Source organism: Passer domesticus, chromosome 3 (genome assembly GCF_036417665.1).
Source record: "Passer domesticus isolate bPasDom1 chromosome 3, bPasDom1.hap1, whole genome shotgun sequence".
NCBI classification, from domain to species: Eukaryota; Metazoa; Chordata; class Aves; order Passeriformes; family Passeridae; genus Passer; species Passer domesticus.
Window position 1 is genome coordinate 71080803 of NC_087476.1, and position 17354 is coordinate 71098156.

At 35.7% G+C, this 17354-nt stretch overlaps 1 protein-coding gene across 6 annotated transcripts in view; it reads left to right on the plus strand.

Moving 5' to 3' along the window:
- Nucleotides 1-17354, plus strand: part of SIPA1L2 (signal induced proliferation associated 1 like 2) — a 254937-nt gene that overhangs the window by 168396 nt on the left and 69187 nt on the right. For all 6 annotated transcript variants that reach the window (XM_064413831.1, XM_064413834.1, XM_064413830.1 and 3 more), the window contains one exon: nucleotides 13397-15103. In XM_064413831.1, the coding sequence (XP_064269901.1) occupies nucleotides 13639-15103 (1465 nt within the window). In that variant the 5' untranslated portion in view covers nucleotides 13397-13638. The remainder of the gene's footprint in view (nucleotides 1-13396; nucleotides 15104-17354) is intronic.

Below are 17354 nucleotides of genomic sequence, written 5' to 3' on the forward strand. Positions count from 1 at the left end.
AAGAGGAAGCGAAGAAGCACACTGGAATAAATATGGATGGGAACCACATCATGAGAGGCAAAGAATTCCTGGTGTTATGCACCAAACATGGCATGCAGGTGGACACTGTCCTTGAATGGAAAGAAAGCTATACCCATGCTATCTGCTTTTGAAATATAAATATGCATTAAAAAAACTCTTCCCAGTGAAATGGGGACAGCCTGGGTAATAATGCTATGTGCTGAAATAGCCATTCATGAGATGTTAGCATTGGGGTTTTTTTCTCAAGACGTGGCTTTTTATTTTATTTTATTTTTAATCTTCATGTACATTTATTGAGTTTAGAAAAACTAGCTAGGCAGATTCTGGAATAATATTTAAAATCAGTCACATTATAAACTGCCCTAGGTAAGGATATTTTTCTTAAGGATCATACCTAATGTTGCCATGAATAGCTGAGACTCTTTGTAAGCAATTCATAATTTGTTGACAAATATTCAGTCAGTTATAAAGGCTATTTAGGTTATAAAGAAAATAATATTTATTTGATAATGATCTATATTATGGAGAAAAATAATCTATGGATTTTATTGGTAAGTAATTGAGTGTGTATGGGGATGGAGAGAATGTTAGTAGTAGTTTATATGTCAAATGTGTAGGGGTTTTTTGTAATGTAATATGGGCTTTCTAACAGTCAGAAACATGGCAATTGTGATTGTTCCTTTCTAAATTTGGATTTTGAAATAGATCTGTAGTTTCTAAAATGCAAATATGCTTCAAAAATGAGGGAGATATGCACTGACAGCAAGAAAACACACAGTTCCAGAAATGTGTGGTCTGTATAAATGATATACAGTTTGTTGGCTGACCCGAAACTTTGTGCTAAGTCAAAGCCAATAATGAAATTCAGAGGCAGATTTTTTACAATGCCTACACTGCATTACTATGCCTGTGTGTGAACACTTTGGATCAGTTAATTATACCCTCCTATTTGAATGCTTTCATTTACATAAGGAGCAGAACTTGATAAATCAAATATAAAATTCAGTGTCTGATTTATTGGATGGGGTGTTATGTAATCAGAATTTTAAAAGCAAAAGTTAAAACAAAATTGGCCCTATAAAAGCAAACCATTCCAGATGAATATGAATTTAAAACTAACATTCTCCATGCTTCCCAAAAGTGGACCACAGTTTTGTTTTTCATGGTTCCAAATAGTGCTATTTCTTAGTGTGCTCAGAGATCTGTTTAAAGATAAATTACTGACTGTTGAACATGTCAGTAGGTCATCTTAAAACAAGACTTCATGTTCAAATATGTTTGCCTTTTAGCTCTTTATCATAAAGCAGTAAAACTAGGAAGATGTCAGCATGCTTATGGTGGCTTGCAGCTAAGAATCAAGAAAGGCTTATAGATATTTTATTTAATGTATCTCTAACGTAAAGGATTGCAACTGTGAATCTGCATTCCTTAGCCCTAGTTATGATGATGACTTTGTCTGGAAAATACATATATACAACAAGGTGTCTTCTTTCCAATCTAGAAAAAATGAGATCTTGCCTCTCTGACTCAGAATATTTGAAAGATGTGTTTCCACATCATATTTATGAAGACAGTTTGGGGTTTTTTTCGTGTTTAAAGTGAAAATATATAGCATATTTTCTCAGCAGGGCAACTCCAGAAAGTTCTCCAGAAAGTGCTTTAACTTAGTAAACTGAAGCAAATCTGTAGAGCAATGATAATGCCATCTTATTGTTTGGGGTGGGTTTGGTTATTTTTGTGTTTTGTTGTTTGTTGTTTTTTTTTTAATTTGAGGGGGAATCAGAAGGAAGTGTTCCCTAAAGCTGATATAAAGCTTTGACAAAATTATTTTCAATTATAGCCCTCTTTAGTCTCATTGAGAACAAGTTTTTTAGCTTAACAGCAATTTGTTTCTAGGTGGATATCAAATGATCACTGAACAGATGGGAGTGACATTTTACTGCTATCAAGTTGTGCCAAATTTGAGTGGACTGATGAAAAATGAAGAACAATATTCTGCTAACAACCCCCTCACTCCAGCTACTGTTCTTCTGTTTATATCTGGGATTATGTAAAAAGATTCTGTTCATTGGGAAAAGAGCTGTTACTGTACCAAGCTGTGGAACCAACCAGCCTAGAGGGTGGCTGTCTTAGAGAGGCACTTGTTTGCCCAAGCTGAATTGTTCAGTGCCAGGTGGTCCAGGTCCAATTGCATGTGCTTGGAAATGTCATGCGAACACAAGTTACCAAGTTATTTGGTAACTGCCAAAATATTTAATGTATATTAAATATTTTGGCAGTTAATATTATTAAGTCTGCTTTCTGAATTTGCAATGTAAAATTAAGAACAAAATTGTTTTTATATAGTAAGACTGTATGAATCAAGTGTGTTACGGCCACCGTAGATTTCAGGGTGTTTTCTTTCTATAGGGAGCTCCTGCTCTTTTGTTTCTTAGAGGAAGGATAGAAAAAAGTGAAACCTCTGTTCCCAAAACATAAGTTTAAAAAAAAGGTCTTGATGCACAATGATGTGAAGAGACAGTTTAGAATTCTACAGTGATGCAGAAGTACCAGAGAAATTACATGCTGACAATTGAAGCTGCAGGTCCTCAGTCAGCTTGAAGCTAAGGTTCCAAAAACTGGCCAGTAATATTATCAACTTGTACTATCTCATAATTCCTGCTAGTTGATAAAGAATCAAGGTCAAACTAAGCCAGTTTCCATAAGAAACAATGTCTCATGCTCACGTTTCCTTTTTTTAAAAACTTATTTTACTTTAATCAACCACTTCCTTCATTAATACTAAAAATAATTCAGAACTGTGGTATCAGAGCTACTCTACTGCCAAATTACATGACAGAAAACCTACTTCCTGTTTTACATTCTTGAAAACATAAGTGAAATCTTAGCTTTGTTTCTCTTTTTTCCTTAGAATGTGCTTCTGTACTTCTTAATGGACAGTTAAGACCTCTTTGCTAGAACATTAGAATGTTTTGAGTTGTCACAAGCAGTGTTTCTCTGCTGTTGTAGACAGTGAGTGTTTCTCTGTTGTCATAGACAGTGGTTTTGGGTGCTTGTCATTGCTGTCAACTTCTGCCATGGGAGAGATTATTCAAATTCTCCTTTGCTTTAGAAGTGAAGTGGATTCAAACACTTTTTTCCCTCTAGAAATGAACTAATTTGAACTTCTAAAACTGTATTTATCCACTTTCTGATTTCCTCTTATCTAAGATGTTGCAATGTGTTAGACCAGTGTTAGCTGGTTGTGATCCTTTCTGATAGAAAGGCTCCAGTAGGATTTTAGGTCCTTTGGTAGACAAACTCAGGTATCATGGTTAGAGTTACTACAGGAAAACTCAAGAAGAACATGGACATATCTTTAATATTGGGGGTGAAATATGAGGACATATATAACCAAAATGTGTGTTTAGCAAAGTTCCTCAAATCTTATTTTAATCACTGCAGTTTTTGCTCAAATTTCTATGTACAACAGGAAATTGGATAAAATAGTATAAGTAGCAAAATATTGTAATTTTCTAGGAACTGAGTATAAGTATCATATCCATATATTGCCTGGTACCAAAAGTTTTATACAGTTAATGGACATTTGAAAAGTTATTTGTAATATATATGTTTTTTACATATGGTTTAAATGAAAAAATTGGTTATTTTGAGCCAGCAATGTCTGCTGTGTGTATATATGGAAACCTGCTTGATGACATACATATTTCTCATGAACATGAGGAAAACAGCAGTTTAACCTTTTATCACTTATCATTTAGAGTCCTTTCATTTGATTCCCTTTTGGAATGCTGGCTCCCATTGGGTAATAGAAGTCTTACTGGTGGTAGTGTGTCAAAGCAGAAGATTTTTGGAATGAAATAGTGAGTTTTCATGCTGTTCTGTAGCCGTGACTAAAATCCATGCACTGTCTTTGACTGTCTCATTCATCGACGGATGTACTGAGTGTGTCCTTGCTTTAGGGAGGCTCTTCCTTTCTGTTTCAAAAAATTAGATTCCTTTAAAAGCTGCACCCATTGGAGTATTTCTGGTAGAAGTAGCATTAATGTTGTAAGTGGTTTGCTGTTTGGAGGAGTTTGGTGTTCTCTGGAGGTAAGCCCAGTGTTTGGGTCTGTAAGGTCATACCATGGAATCCAAGCGAGTGCTTACGTCTCACATCACCGATGTGAGCGCGGCAGGGTTGATCAGTGCTCCTGCCTGAACAGCATTTTTACTGTGAAACGCAGTTACGATGGCAATATGTAAAAGAACTTTCTTGTTCTGGCTAAAAATGGCTTTGTACATTTCAAAAGCTTTCTTGAGTAGTGTCAGCATCTGAAACCTCCTTCGTGGAATAGGCGGTCTCAGCTGTTTAATAGATGCATTGTTTTATCTTTTCACTGAGTGGATAAAAATGTTTTATTTTAGGCCTCGCTGTACTAGACTTATGAAAAGTGGAATTGCCTCACAAATTTTTGTGACATACTGACTCTGAAAAGCCAAAGCTTGCAATCTTGTTCTCTCTTTCTGAACAATATCTCCTTTTGCAGTACTAGACTCCTTGTTCAACTTCAGTGCAGCTTCTGAATCTGATTCCAAATTTCTACCTCGGAATGTGAAACAACAGTCAAAATGTTAGCACATCTTTACTTTCCCATCAACTTCTAATTAAAACCCATTTCTTCAGATAGCTAAAGAGGTGCCAACTCCAGAATTCCTATTTTTTTCAGAATAATCAAAAGCAATTGTATGCACTATGTGGGACCTGACATACATATCCCAAAAGTTGTAGAAAAAAAATCGTAGAAAATACAGTGCTAGTGCATTGTCAGAAATTTGAGCATATTTTTCAGTTAGAAATCTGTCTCCATTCATGAAGTCTTAAATTTTGAAGACTGATAACTCAGATAATGATGTTATTAAACTACTTCTAATTTTTTCAATCCCATCATTCCATCTGTAGCAATTTGTCCTTATATATTGTAAGGACAAAAATTTTTACAGTGTGACTTTTTTGTGAAATGGACATTTCTTAATATTAAATGGGTTGTTGCTTGTGGGTTTTTTCATCTAGTTTTCTCTATGCCTACTCTTAGGCAGAGTGCTTTTCAAGTGGAATTTCAATTCTGTACACTGTGCTAGAATTAGAAAAAATTATTTCTGATGTGACTAATTATGGGAAAAGGTAGAATATGTTCTTTTCTTTGTTTTAAAATAATGCAGTGCTCTTGCAATATGTTGGTGATTTGCTTTTTGTTTCTGCCAGTATTCTATAAGAACTACGTAAAAGACAGCATTTGTAGTACTTGTGAATGTTTCTTAACTCGAAGGTAAAAAATTTGTTTTGAAATGGAGCACGTGTATGCTTCTTTCTCAACATACAATAGGAATATGTTCCTTTCTGTAGACTCTTCTGAGAGTTGATTTACGGGCGCTGTATTCCTCTTTTGGTGTTGTTATCCAGGTGCACATACAATTGGTTGTCCTTTTCTTTGTCTCTGAATAATGCAGACAGGCTGCATGAGTCCTGTCTTTATCTGTCTAAGCTTTGCCTCTCACAGTGACTTGGTCCACTTGTTGTTTACCACGTGGGTTATCATGGTGTTTGGCATCCCACACAGTGGACAAAGGAATGGTCCCTGCCTTGTGGATTATACAGTTACAATGAGAATGCATACATTCATGCAGGAAGGGCCAATTCAACAATCTTCTGACAATCTCTGAGCCTGTAGACAGTTCTGTTTCCACTGAAGTTTCAGATGCTGTCCAGCTTGTTTGAGAAGACTACTTTTTTGTTGCTTTTTGAGTGGAACTTGCTTCAATGCAGTGTTTCTGTATTATTACTGAAAATGAGTCATCCTTACCCTTTCAGAATAATTCATGTTTTGTCTAATGTGAACTCCCTTACTGAATCAGATCTAAGGCTGAGGAAAAGAACATGTAATGCAAACAGATTTTTGCTTCCTTCTTTCTGCGATCTTGAACTACACTGAACATATAAAGTATTACGCAAAATTTATTTGTATTCATCTGCTGACTGCTGTTTTTTGTGTGAATCTTGTTTATGACATATCTGTATCATTGTGTGTTGAAGACTCTTCAATTTTAAATATGAAACTAGAATTAGAATTCTGCTTTACTAGTATTTTAAGGATAAATGTCTTTATGAGGAAATTGTAATTATTGTGAATTGTTGGAGGAACAGGCATAAGTATCTCTAAATTCTTTTAAAGTAGGGAAGTGTCTTAGTATGTCAGACTGGATGATTCTACGTAAATTAATTTCTAGATGTCTTTTTAGTCTCTCTGTAGAAACCAGATTATTTAATACACAATAGGTTACTTTCTTTTTTGTTATTCCTGCCCTTCGACATCTAGGTTCTTGAACAGAAAGAATGAAAGGAAACAGAGAGTTTAGAATACATGAGATTTTAAAAATTTTTCACTGATACCAGAATTTGACTGATAGGTCAAATAACTTCTATTTGCATTTATTAAAGACTGTCAAAAATAGTATCGGTTATTAATAATGATCTATGAGGAGTTTGGTGCATGTCCCCTCCCCCTGGAATAGTAGGTGGTCAATTACATATATATAAAAGATTTATGTATATATTTTCAGCCTTTTCCTGGAAAAATTCTTTGGTCTAAGACTTCCTGTTAAAATGTTTCCTTTTGTAGGCTTTACTGTATTTTAAGTTTCATAATTTCAGTTAAAAATAACTGAACTGAATTGGAAGAATGCAAATGAAATATTCTGTGTGTTTTTCAGTGGCAGTTTTGCTATAGTTTAAACTCTGCTACTTTACATGGTTCAACCTGAATAAGATTCAGCTTCAGTTCCAGTTTTGTAGTTGAGCTCTGCATAAGAGCTCTAAGAATAGGAGGATATCCAGCTGGTTCTGGAAATCAAATTAGCCTTAATGCATCTCTGTCAAATCTTGCATTAATGGAACAACAGAATATTGGTACTAATATTCTAAGAAAATGCAGTGCTGAAACAGTCACAAATTTATTTACAAAAAAAGTTTTCAGTAACAGAAGGTGATCTCTAACAAGGTTTAAAATAAATGACAGTAAGGCTGTGGTCAGTAACAGCTCAGTATAAAACACTGATGTTCAGTGAGAGGTAACCTAGGTTGCTTGATGAAAAACTTAAGCTGTGCTTTTTAACTAAACAAAGCATGACTTGAGATAAAATATGTAGGACCACATATTCAGGAAAAGTAATAAAAGAGAAGCTAAAGGGAAGCTGCTGGAACTTTGTGATAGATATTCTTTGGTATAATGAGTTACACCGAAGAAAGTGCATCTTCTGTAATGGCCTTATTTGTTTTTTTTTTCACTGAATGGATGCACTATATTTAAAAATAACCAAACTGATGCATAGTATTGAGCTTTGTATTTAGCAGTTGGAAGGTGAGATTTATTAACATATTTTCTCTGGAAATGCCAAGATGACAGATGGGGGATCTTGACCATAGGATGAACAAGTTCAGTGTTTTAAATTGTCTACATGCTATTACATCTTACACAATTATTTTTATGGATGGTCGTGAGATTTTTCTCAGACTGTTGGTGAAAGAGAACTGTTGTCACTGGAGAGGTCTCTCCCTTAAAAGTAAAATACGTTTCACTGAGCAGCACCAAACAGATGTGGAATTCAAAGTTCTGTTGCATCTCTTTCTCAGAATTTATGTTCATCTGCCATTTTCTTTGTTGGAGGAGGGAACTATGTTTGAAGAACAGAGTATGGTTTTTTATTTTTATTCATTTTTTACCCAAAATCTTGTACCAGTCCAAAATTAGTGCAATTCCACTGTTTTGCTAAGAAAAGTGAGGGCCTTACACCAACACTGAGAATCATGTAGGCTGTTGTCGCTCTTAGCTATAGCTCCTTCCCTCCTTCCCACTCCCTGTGATTGTTTGTGAATACATTTTTGTAACTATGTTATTTCAATGAAAGTTTTTTTCAGTTTTCTACTCTGAAATTTCACTCACAGAGGCTACAAATGTAAAGAAATGCAGCATAGCTAAGGAAGTGTGCAAGAAATATTTGCTACAGAGCAGCTCATCTATATTTCCATTTGTCAGATGAAGGTCTTCCCATCTTTCTTCTGCCTCTTTTCCATGTCTGCATATTAATCAAGTATCTGAAATATGCATAGCTGAAATAACCATTTATACTGTAGTAGTTATAGCTTTAGTTGTAAATTTGATGTACAATAATTTGAACCATTTTTTTTCATGAGCTCTGCTCATAATTTGATCATTGTATTATTTCCAATCCATTTTCCACAGCTGCAATCTGAATAAGTGGCTCAATTATAGTTTAGTGTTATTCTTTAATATTCACTGAGCCCTATGGAAAACTTTGAAAGAAATATTCTATTTAAGGACAATTATGCTTAAATATCATCGTTTTCTAAAGGCATTTGCATGAAAAAAAGGCAAAACCATGAAGAACTAATTTTTCTTTTTCATACTACTATCTGCAGTAATGAGTCTCCTGTGTGACATCATAATCAACTGTCATGTGATATGATATCACAGTTCAGTGTGAGCTGAATTCTCTGAATTGAACACACAGCTACCATTGCTTGAAAACCAGACAAAGCTGTCGCTTTGCTTCTGAAAATTGGAGAGTTCTTTTAGGAACTATTAAGAATATTAAGGAAATAATTAAGAAATAGGTGCTGTTAACAGATATATTAAAATACATAAATCTAAGAATACTTGCTAACGTAGTCTGTTTAAAAAAAAATTGGAACTTGAATTTTAAAAGTATCTTCTACTATTTTGTAATTTTTCAAAAATTACTTATTTTTTTCAGTGGTGATCTTAGTTTTGTGACAGATTTGTTCAGTGAGTTATCTCTTCTAGAACTTGTGAAAATACAAGCAGCTTAGAAGCCATGTTCATTTGTCCCTTGCACTCTTCTTTTTCACTGCACTTGAAAGCATGTGTGGAATTTTCTTGCAAACTTCAGATTCCCATGAATTGGGAATTGTGTAGCTGCTGCTCTGCTGTACTGGCCAAATACTTAACACTACTGCACCACTCTGTTCTTCTCTGAAGACTGGAAACTAACTGGAGGGAGACACAGAAAATGCTGTGTAGAACCAATTGAATGCAAATTAAATGCCAGGTCTTCAGCTTTTGGCATATTATTACTGCCTTTTCTCCTGTTTTATCAAATTGCACTTCCCATTTTTTTAAAGATTAGTAGAGCTTGAGAGTCATGGTGTATAGAATTGTCATCTTGATAAATAGTAGAGATTAATGCTTTCATCCAAATTATGCATTCTTTTTTAGGATGATAGCATTACATAATAATAGGGGCAGATTTCCAAAGTCTTGATCAACAAAATGATCACAGAAAGACTTCCTAAATAATTCATTTCCATCTATCAAGGCTGACATGAGGCAGCGTTACCAAACAACCTCCTTTTGACAGGATAGTCCAATAGCACAGTTCTCATTCATTGCTCCTACTGGCACAGGAACACTTGTGGGCACGTATCCAGGTCCCCAGGAAACTTGGAATCGTTCCATGTTAAAGAACTGTAACTGTAGCTAACAAACCAGCTGCTGTATTGAGCTCAGAAGGAAGTCTTTGTAGCTGTGTGGAAGGAACTTAAGTTATTTGCATAACATCCAGCAGTCTTAGTGGGAAGGGTTGGCAGGAGCACAACAGCAGGGAAGGCATCCAGCTTTTCTTTTTTGACCTTATCTGTCACTGATTCCATTCCTCAGTGCTAGGGTGAGATGAAAAGAGAGGGAAGTGAAGAACTTGAGCAAAAGAGCTGTACAGGTCTGAAGAGAAGAGTACTCATGATCACATTGATATGGTTCTTTGTGGAAGTAATAGTTTATTAAATTCAACAACAACAAAAAAATAGGTTTACAATAAATAGTATCAACATCAGTGCGATATTTACGAGTTTGTAAATTCTTACTCTGGAGAGAGAAAATCCTTAACAACAGATAACATCAGACTATAGTGCTATCCATCAGCGTAAGTCAGCTGTCACCCAGAACATGCTGCTGTACTGAGTTACAGAAATTTATGGCCGGGGTCAGTCATGTTAAAACTGGCAGACTTTTTTTTCAATTAGGCCCATTTCAGATTAAGAAAAAAAAAAATTAACAATATATCTTAAATATATTGCATCACTTCTTCAAACATTACTATTTCCAATAAAATATCAATCTGCATTTCCAAAAAGGCATTTCTTTAGTCTTCTGTCACACCAGCTTTGCACTGTAAAGAAAATGAATTCTCTGTAAAACTACTGTCTTTTGCAATGTAACTCTGTTAAAATACTCAGGCCATACTTCAAGTATTTAAGATACCACCACCACCAGAGAAAAAAACCAAAAAAAGTCCTGCTTTCCTGTGGCCTTCAGGCTCTCTGCTGCCTTTCACAAATGCAAATGTTTGTGAGGCCAAACAGTAAATCATATTGTGGATTTGGATTGAAAATAAGTGGGCTGGTAGTGTCCATCTATTGCTCTTTCCTTCTCATCCCCACCACCTCAGCTCCAGTTTCAATGCAATTCAACCTTCATTATGCTCCTGGTCCAGTTCACTACTTTTGCAAATGCTTATGATAGAAAATGCTACAAATGCTTATGATAAAAAAATGCTACACTGCAAATGCTTATGATAGAAAAAAGCTAACACAAGAGAAGAAAATAATGGAATTTTTGCAATATAGCCTTTTCTTACCTTATATTATTTTTTCCTATTTTTCAGAGACTTTTTTAAAAATTTTAAAATGCTTAAACTAATGACTTCTATGAATGGTTTCTATGTAGAAAAGGGCAGGGAGGCTAGAAGATGTAATTCACCATAATTTCAAAGAAAATTGTATTAATCTTTAATAAGAAGTTAAATATCTTTCCCAGTATGTGAAATTAAACTTACTGTGTCTTCTCACTCTTCTATATTCTGGCAGAAACAGAAAATATGATTCTGGAATAGTTTAGTTTTCCTTTAGATTTTTTATTTAGCAAAGGTTTCTTCCACTTCTATGATGGTATAAAGAACAGTCTAAGAAATTTTTAAAAAGCTGTCAGCTGTTCATGTTAATTTGTAAGGAACTTTCTTCTATTTTAACTTTACAGTATTACTTGTGCTCCAAAAGTGTTGAGCGTATTAACATATCTGAGAGCAGTCCTGCAAAGAACTCTTTGGGTTATTGGTGAAGGAAAAGCTGGGCATGACCCAGCAGTGTGCTCTTGCAGCTCAGGAAGCCAAACACATCCTGGACTTATCCAAAGCAGCTTGGGCAGCACATGAAGGAGGGGATTCTGCCCCTCTTCTCTGCTCTGGTGAGACCCCACCTGGAACCCTGCATCCAGCTCTGGGGTACCCAGCACAGGAAGGACATCGACCTGTTGGAGTGAGTCCAGAGGAGGCCATGAAGATTATCAGGGGAGTGGAACATCTCTTTTGAGGAAAGGCTGTGAGGGAGTTCGGGCTGTTCAGCCTGGAGAAGAGATGGCTCCAAGGAAGCCTAATTCTGGCTTTCTAGGACCTAAAAAGCGCCTGGAAAGGGACTTCTACAGGGCATGTAGTGACTAGACGAGGAGTAACTGTCTTAAACTGAAAGATCAGATATTAGGAAGAAATTCTTCATTATGAGGGTGGTGAGGCACTGCAACAGCTTGTCCAGAATGGGATCACCTATCGCTGGAAGTGTTCAAGGCCAGGTTGGATTGGGCTCTGAGCAACCTGGTCTAGTGGAAAGTGTCCCTGTACATGCCAGGGGAGCTGGGACTAGATGGTCTTTAACTTCCCTTGTAACCCAAACCATTCTATGATTCTTTGACCAATATTTATCTTTTGGTATAGTATTTTCATAAGTCATGTTTAAAAATCCTACTTGCCACTTTTCAAGCACTATTTATCTGAATATGTCAGTTTTTTAAATAATCTTTTGGACTTCTGTAAGGAACCCATTTAATTGTCTTTATTGACCAGCAAGGAATTTCTTTGGAGTTAAAGTAAGCTGCAGAGATACATTGTTATGGAAATTGTTGGCAATTTTTACTACTGGTCCCATAGAAACCATAGCCATTATGAGAGTGCTGGAGTCTAACTTGTGTTTGTTACCTCATTACTGCAGAAGTCTTCTAAAGTTTACTGTATCAAACACAATTTCAGTTTATTTCTGACAAGAAGAAAAAATAAAGTGTCACATTTTGATTTATATTATTCCCTCGTCCCTCATGTCATCCTTCCTCCCCATCCTCAAGAAATGTTTATCATGTTAAATATAGGAAAAAAGCACTCATCTTCTGAACTCCTCTTACTGTCTCATCTTGAAATTGAAATCAAGGGAGAATTCATATTCCAAGCTAATTTAACCTGACTTCTTTTTACTTTCTGGTAAATGCACAGTGTCCTTATTTGTAGCATGTTAAAAGATTGTTATGTTGGCATTTTTGTTCAAGGAATAAAATATGAAGAAGTACACAGCATTCTGTCTTGTCTCTTGTTTTAATCTGCTTTTATGCAATGGATTAATGGACAGACTCAGCCTGCAAATGAATCTTCGCAGCATGAGTCATGGTCACTTAAAACTAGTGAAGAGTATTTTTATATCCTAACAGTTCAAATTTTGCAATCAAACTGAGGCTTATCAATAGGGCTACTATCTTTTCTTATTTACAGAAGGAAACAGCCATGTTCTTTATCACAATAACAGAGTTAACAGTCTGAGTTTCCAACCAGAGGAATATAATATAACAGAAACAACTGTAACTGTTTTACACAGCTAAATAATAGTTTGCACTCCAAAGAAAGGAATGTAAGTAAACCTCCCTTTGGGAAGAGAGAAGAGGAAGGAAACAAAATACATTAATTCACTGAATTAATAATAGTGGAACAATTGCTTATCTTTAAATGTTCTTTTAAATGGGGCAAAACACATTTCTCTCTATAAGGTATTTTACTTACATTTTCTACCAGTCTTGCCCCATCACTCCTGTGTGCATTAACCATTTTCCAGAAAGCTTGGAAAAGAGTGTCTTAGATGTTATGTAAACAACCCCAGTGATTAGACAGAGAGTAGGCATCTGAGTTGCTGTCAGCATTGCAGGGAATGCAGAGAGAATTGTCTGTGGCTATTCTGCTTGTGCAGGTACTGGGGAGCCCATGAGATATGCAGGTTCAAGCTGCTCACATCCTGTGGAATCACATGAAAAACTGGAATTGTTAAATTTGCTGGGTTTTAAGGAGTCCAAGGATATAAAATTATACAAAGCAAGTCACTTTAGGTCCATCCAGTTTCATGAGGTGTGTAATTACAAGCAACAGTGAAAACTTACTATTATTGAATATAAACATTTTAACACTCTTTTTTTTTTATTCTTTTCCTTATGAACAGATTTAAGAAATTTGTCTGGATTAATACTGAACTGAATGCATCTGAACTGAAGGAAATGTTTTGAGATTGCTCTCCTGATAGAAATTGTACAAAAATGGTACACTGACGTCTCTGCCTGCACCTGTGGGAAGACTGTAACAATATTTTTATATCACAGTTTATTGGCCCATAAAAGAGGATGTAATAACAAATGTAACAGTAAATTTATGCAATAGTAGTGGTTCCCCTCCCACTGACTGGACATGAGTGATCAAAGGTCTTTGCAAGAAGATAAGCACAAGGTTAGCAGAACTTCCTCCAAGTTCAGAGAGTCTTCAAGAAGCATGCAATCTGATGATTATTTCGCTAGAAAACTTAAAGCCTTGAACGGTAGCATGGGTCCTCCTGTTTCTTCAAATGCCTCCAGCAAAGCTGAAAATAATCAAACAAATGGTACACCAGCCGTGCCTAAAATGGGTGTTCGAGCAAGGGTATCTGAATGGCCTCCTAAAAAGGATTGCTCTAAGGAGCTGAGTAAAGCTTCTTGGGAAAACAGACCTCCAGCCAGTTATGAAGGTGTTGGCTCAGTACTTCCAAATGGACAAAATGACCAAAGTGATGAACAGCAAGAAGAGCTAGAACTGGAATTTACAGAGGGAAAATATTCAATTGGAGATCTTTTTGTTCATTCACCTCAAAGGGGTCTTCATCCCATAAGGCAAAGAAGCAACAGTGATGTGACAATAAGTGATATTGATGCTGAAGATGTGTTAGACCAAAATGCTGTTAACCCAAATACTGGAGCAGCTCTTCACAGAGAATATGGCAGTACTTCTTCAATTGATAGACAAGGCTTGTCTGGAGAAAATTTTTTTGCAATGCTGAGAGGGTACAGAGTGGAAAATTTTGAACATAAAACCCTTGCTCCTTTTGGATTTTCTGAGTTTTTCCACTGTGATCCAACGGTTTCTCCAAGTCTACATGCTGCTGCACAGATTTCCAGGGGAGAATTTGTCAGGATTTCTGGGTTGGATTATATGGATAGTGCCCTACTTATTGGTCGAGAAAGGGAGAAATCTTTCAAGAGGAGACTTAAATCAGAAGCAGTAGAAACATCTCTGTTTAGAAAATTGCGAACAGTTAAAAGTGAGCATGAAACTTTTAAGTTTTCATCGGACCTGGATGATAGACTTGACAGAAATGTTCGTTCTTGGAACTGTCAGAAATGTTTTGCACATTATGATGTTCAGAGCGTTTTGTTTAACATAAATGAAGCAATGGCTACCAGATTAAATGTAGGAAAAAGAAAAAATATCACCACTGGGGCCTCAGCTGCGTCACAAACTCAGATGCCATCAGGCCAGACTGGAAACTGTGAATCTCCTTTGGGAAGCAAAGAGGACCTCAATTCGAAAGAGAATTTAGATGCTGATGAGGGCGATGGCAAAAGCAATGATTTAGTATTGAGTTGCCCTTACTTCAGGAATGAAACTGGTGGGGAAGGAGATAGACGGATTGCGCTTTCTAGGGCAAATTCAGCATCTTTTTCTTCAGGTGAAAGTTGTTCTTTTGAGTCCTCACTGAGTTCCCATTGCACAAATGCTGGTGTTTCAGTTCTGGAAGTGCCAAGAGAAAACCAATCCATTCACAGAGAGAAAGTGAAGCGTTACATTATAGAACACATTGATCTTGGAGCATATTATTACCGCAAGTTCTTCTATGGAAAAGGTAAATTTTTGTAATGCAACTGTTCAGATTTAAATTTAGTAAAGATTATAATTTGTTTTCCTTCTTCTCTATATTCCGAGAATCCTGAATCTCTTTATTGAAATTAAGCCTATTATTTTTGCTTCAAAGGGCAAAGCAGTGGTTTATGTAAGGTTATGCAATAACTGTGTGAGTTCATTAAGTGATTTAATGAAAGGTTATATAAAATAACATGTAAGTTAATTTTTCCAGCCCAAACTTTCTTGATAAGTAGGATGAAAAGATGTCATTTATATCCAGTAAATGCATTGGAAATACTGATACTCAGAGTGGAAATAATTATTTCCTAAAAGGTGACTCGAAAAGAGAAAGTTTTATTATTGAGGCTTCTGATGCTCTTCTAAATTCAACTGTCTTCACATGTGTCTTGGGGCCGTTCATACTGTATGCACATGTACATACTCTTTAAATAGAGAGCTTCTGTTGTTATTTCAGAAATACCTTCAAAATACCTGTGTCCTGTCTGTATTATGAATTACAGCTAGATCTTTTTGCTTTTATTAAAAGAAAAAGTCTGCTTCTGTTTTTAAAAAAACTGTTACGGCCTGATTCTTCTTGTTCTTCTTGAAATCATACTTCCTCTACTTTGTAACTATATTTGAACATCAGAAAATCAGCACTGTACTGTTACTCCTTCCCCTTGTAACTCTTTAAAAGGGACTCAAAAGAGGATCCAGTACAGTGCTGGTCACAATACAATAGAAACTGAAAACATATTCGATGCAACAAACTATTTAAAAGGCAAGGAAGAGAAGAATCTGGACCTGTGATGGAAGAGAAGGAAGGAGACCCACAGCTAAGCAAGGAATGGGCAGTAAATTCCCAGGTTCACAATGGATTCGAAGCTAGACAGTTTGTAAATTATATAAAAAGTGTTGAGGGAGTCAGAGTGCAAGAGAATGAAATGAAACTTTTGACAAAAGGGTCATTTTTTGAGGGAGAAGAAAAGATTGGCATTCACAAAAATGAAAGGAAGACTGTCAGCAGAAAAAGGTGGTGGCAGGATGGGCAGGGGGAAGGGGAGACAAGAATTAAGCCAGATGAAAGAGGACTTGTTTGTGAAGTGCTTTTATCTTTGTTGAGTTACAAGTGCTGAAGTGCGGAACACTTCTGTGACGAAAAATCTTGTCAGAGAAATTATAAAAAGAAAATGCAGGTGCATACTCAAAGCCACTTTAAAAACTATATTATAAACAAACCTAATGACCTTTCTGGAAAATTGATGTGAACGTAATTAGTTTTTATTAACTTCTGTTTTGAAATAGTAGCAGAGTTTCTCAGAATTTTGTCCCACACGGTATAACACTTGGAAACTTTAATTGTTACTAATTGTTTTCTAGGCAGAGTTCTTCAAAAGTAAATACGGTATGATTCATTTAATATCCAGTAATGAATTGTTACCTTCTCACCTTTACAGTGATATGAAAGCCATGGCCTGTTGTGCATTATCTTTTTATAGAGCTGTAACAGAGGCTAAATGAGAGAAATCTGTATTGAATGGCTTTTACGATGCAACAAGTCAGGGTGAACAAGCTGATGAAACTAAAATCTTAATGTTTAGAGTCTACTGTCTTAAGGGATCAAGCACGTAGGGAATTGCCACATTAATTTCAATTGAATACAGTTCTCACCCAAGCAAAACTTACTGTGGACAGAGGAAATAATCCACATATTTTGCATTGGACACCAAGATGTCTTGCTGCTGGCCTGAACTTCCATATTGAAAAGAAAAATTGACATTTATGTTCATACTGGGTCTACGTGATGCTCTTCCATGACATTGAGTTCTCCTAGCTAATTTTTAGATTTAGTTGTGCAGTTTAATTTTATCAAAGGCATTGTGGTAGGATGAAATAACAATTGAGCAAACAATAGTTACTTTTACTTACTATCACTGATTTCTGTTGCTTTGAGGAAAAAATATATGAAAAAGAAGTAGCTTTCGGAACATTTCATTTTGTTAACAGTTTTATAATTGGCACTTGTCAGCATACCAGTTTTATTTCTGTTTTAAGATGCATGGAAGAAACACACTGGCATGTGTAGCACTAATTATTCCATTCCCTTTCAAGAAATTTGAGATTTGGGATTCAGTGTTTTCTGAAATGATTTGTGGTTTTATACTGCATATTTATAAGCTTTGTAACTATTGTTAAAATCAAATCCATTGCAACTGATATAAAATATGTTATATTTATTGAATATGTCTTCT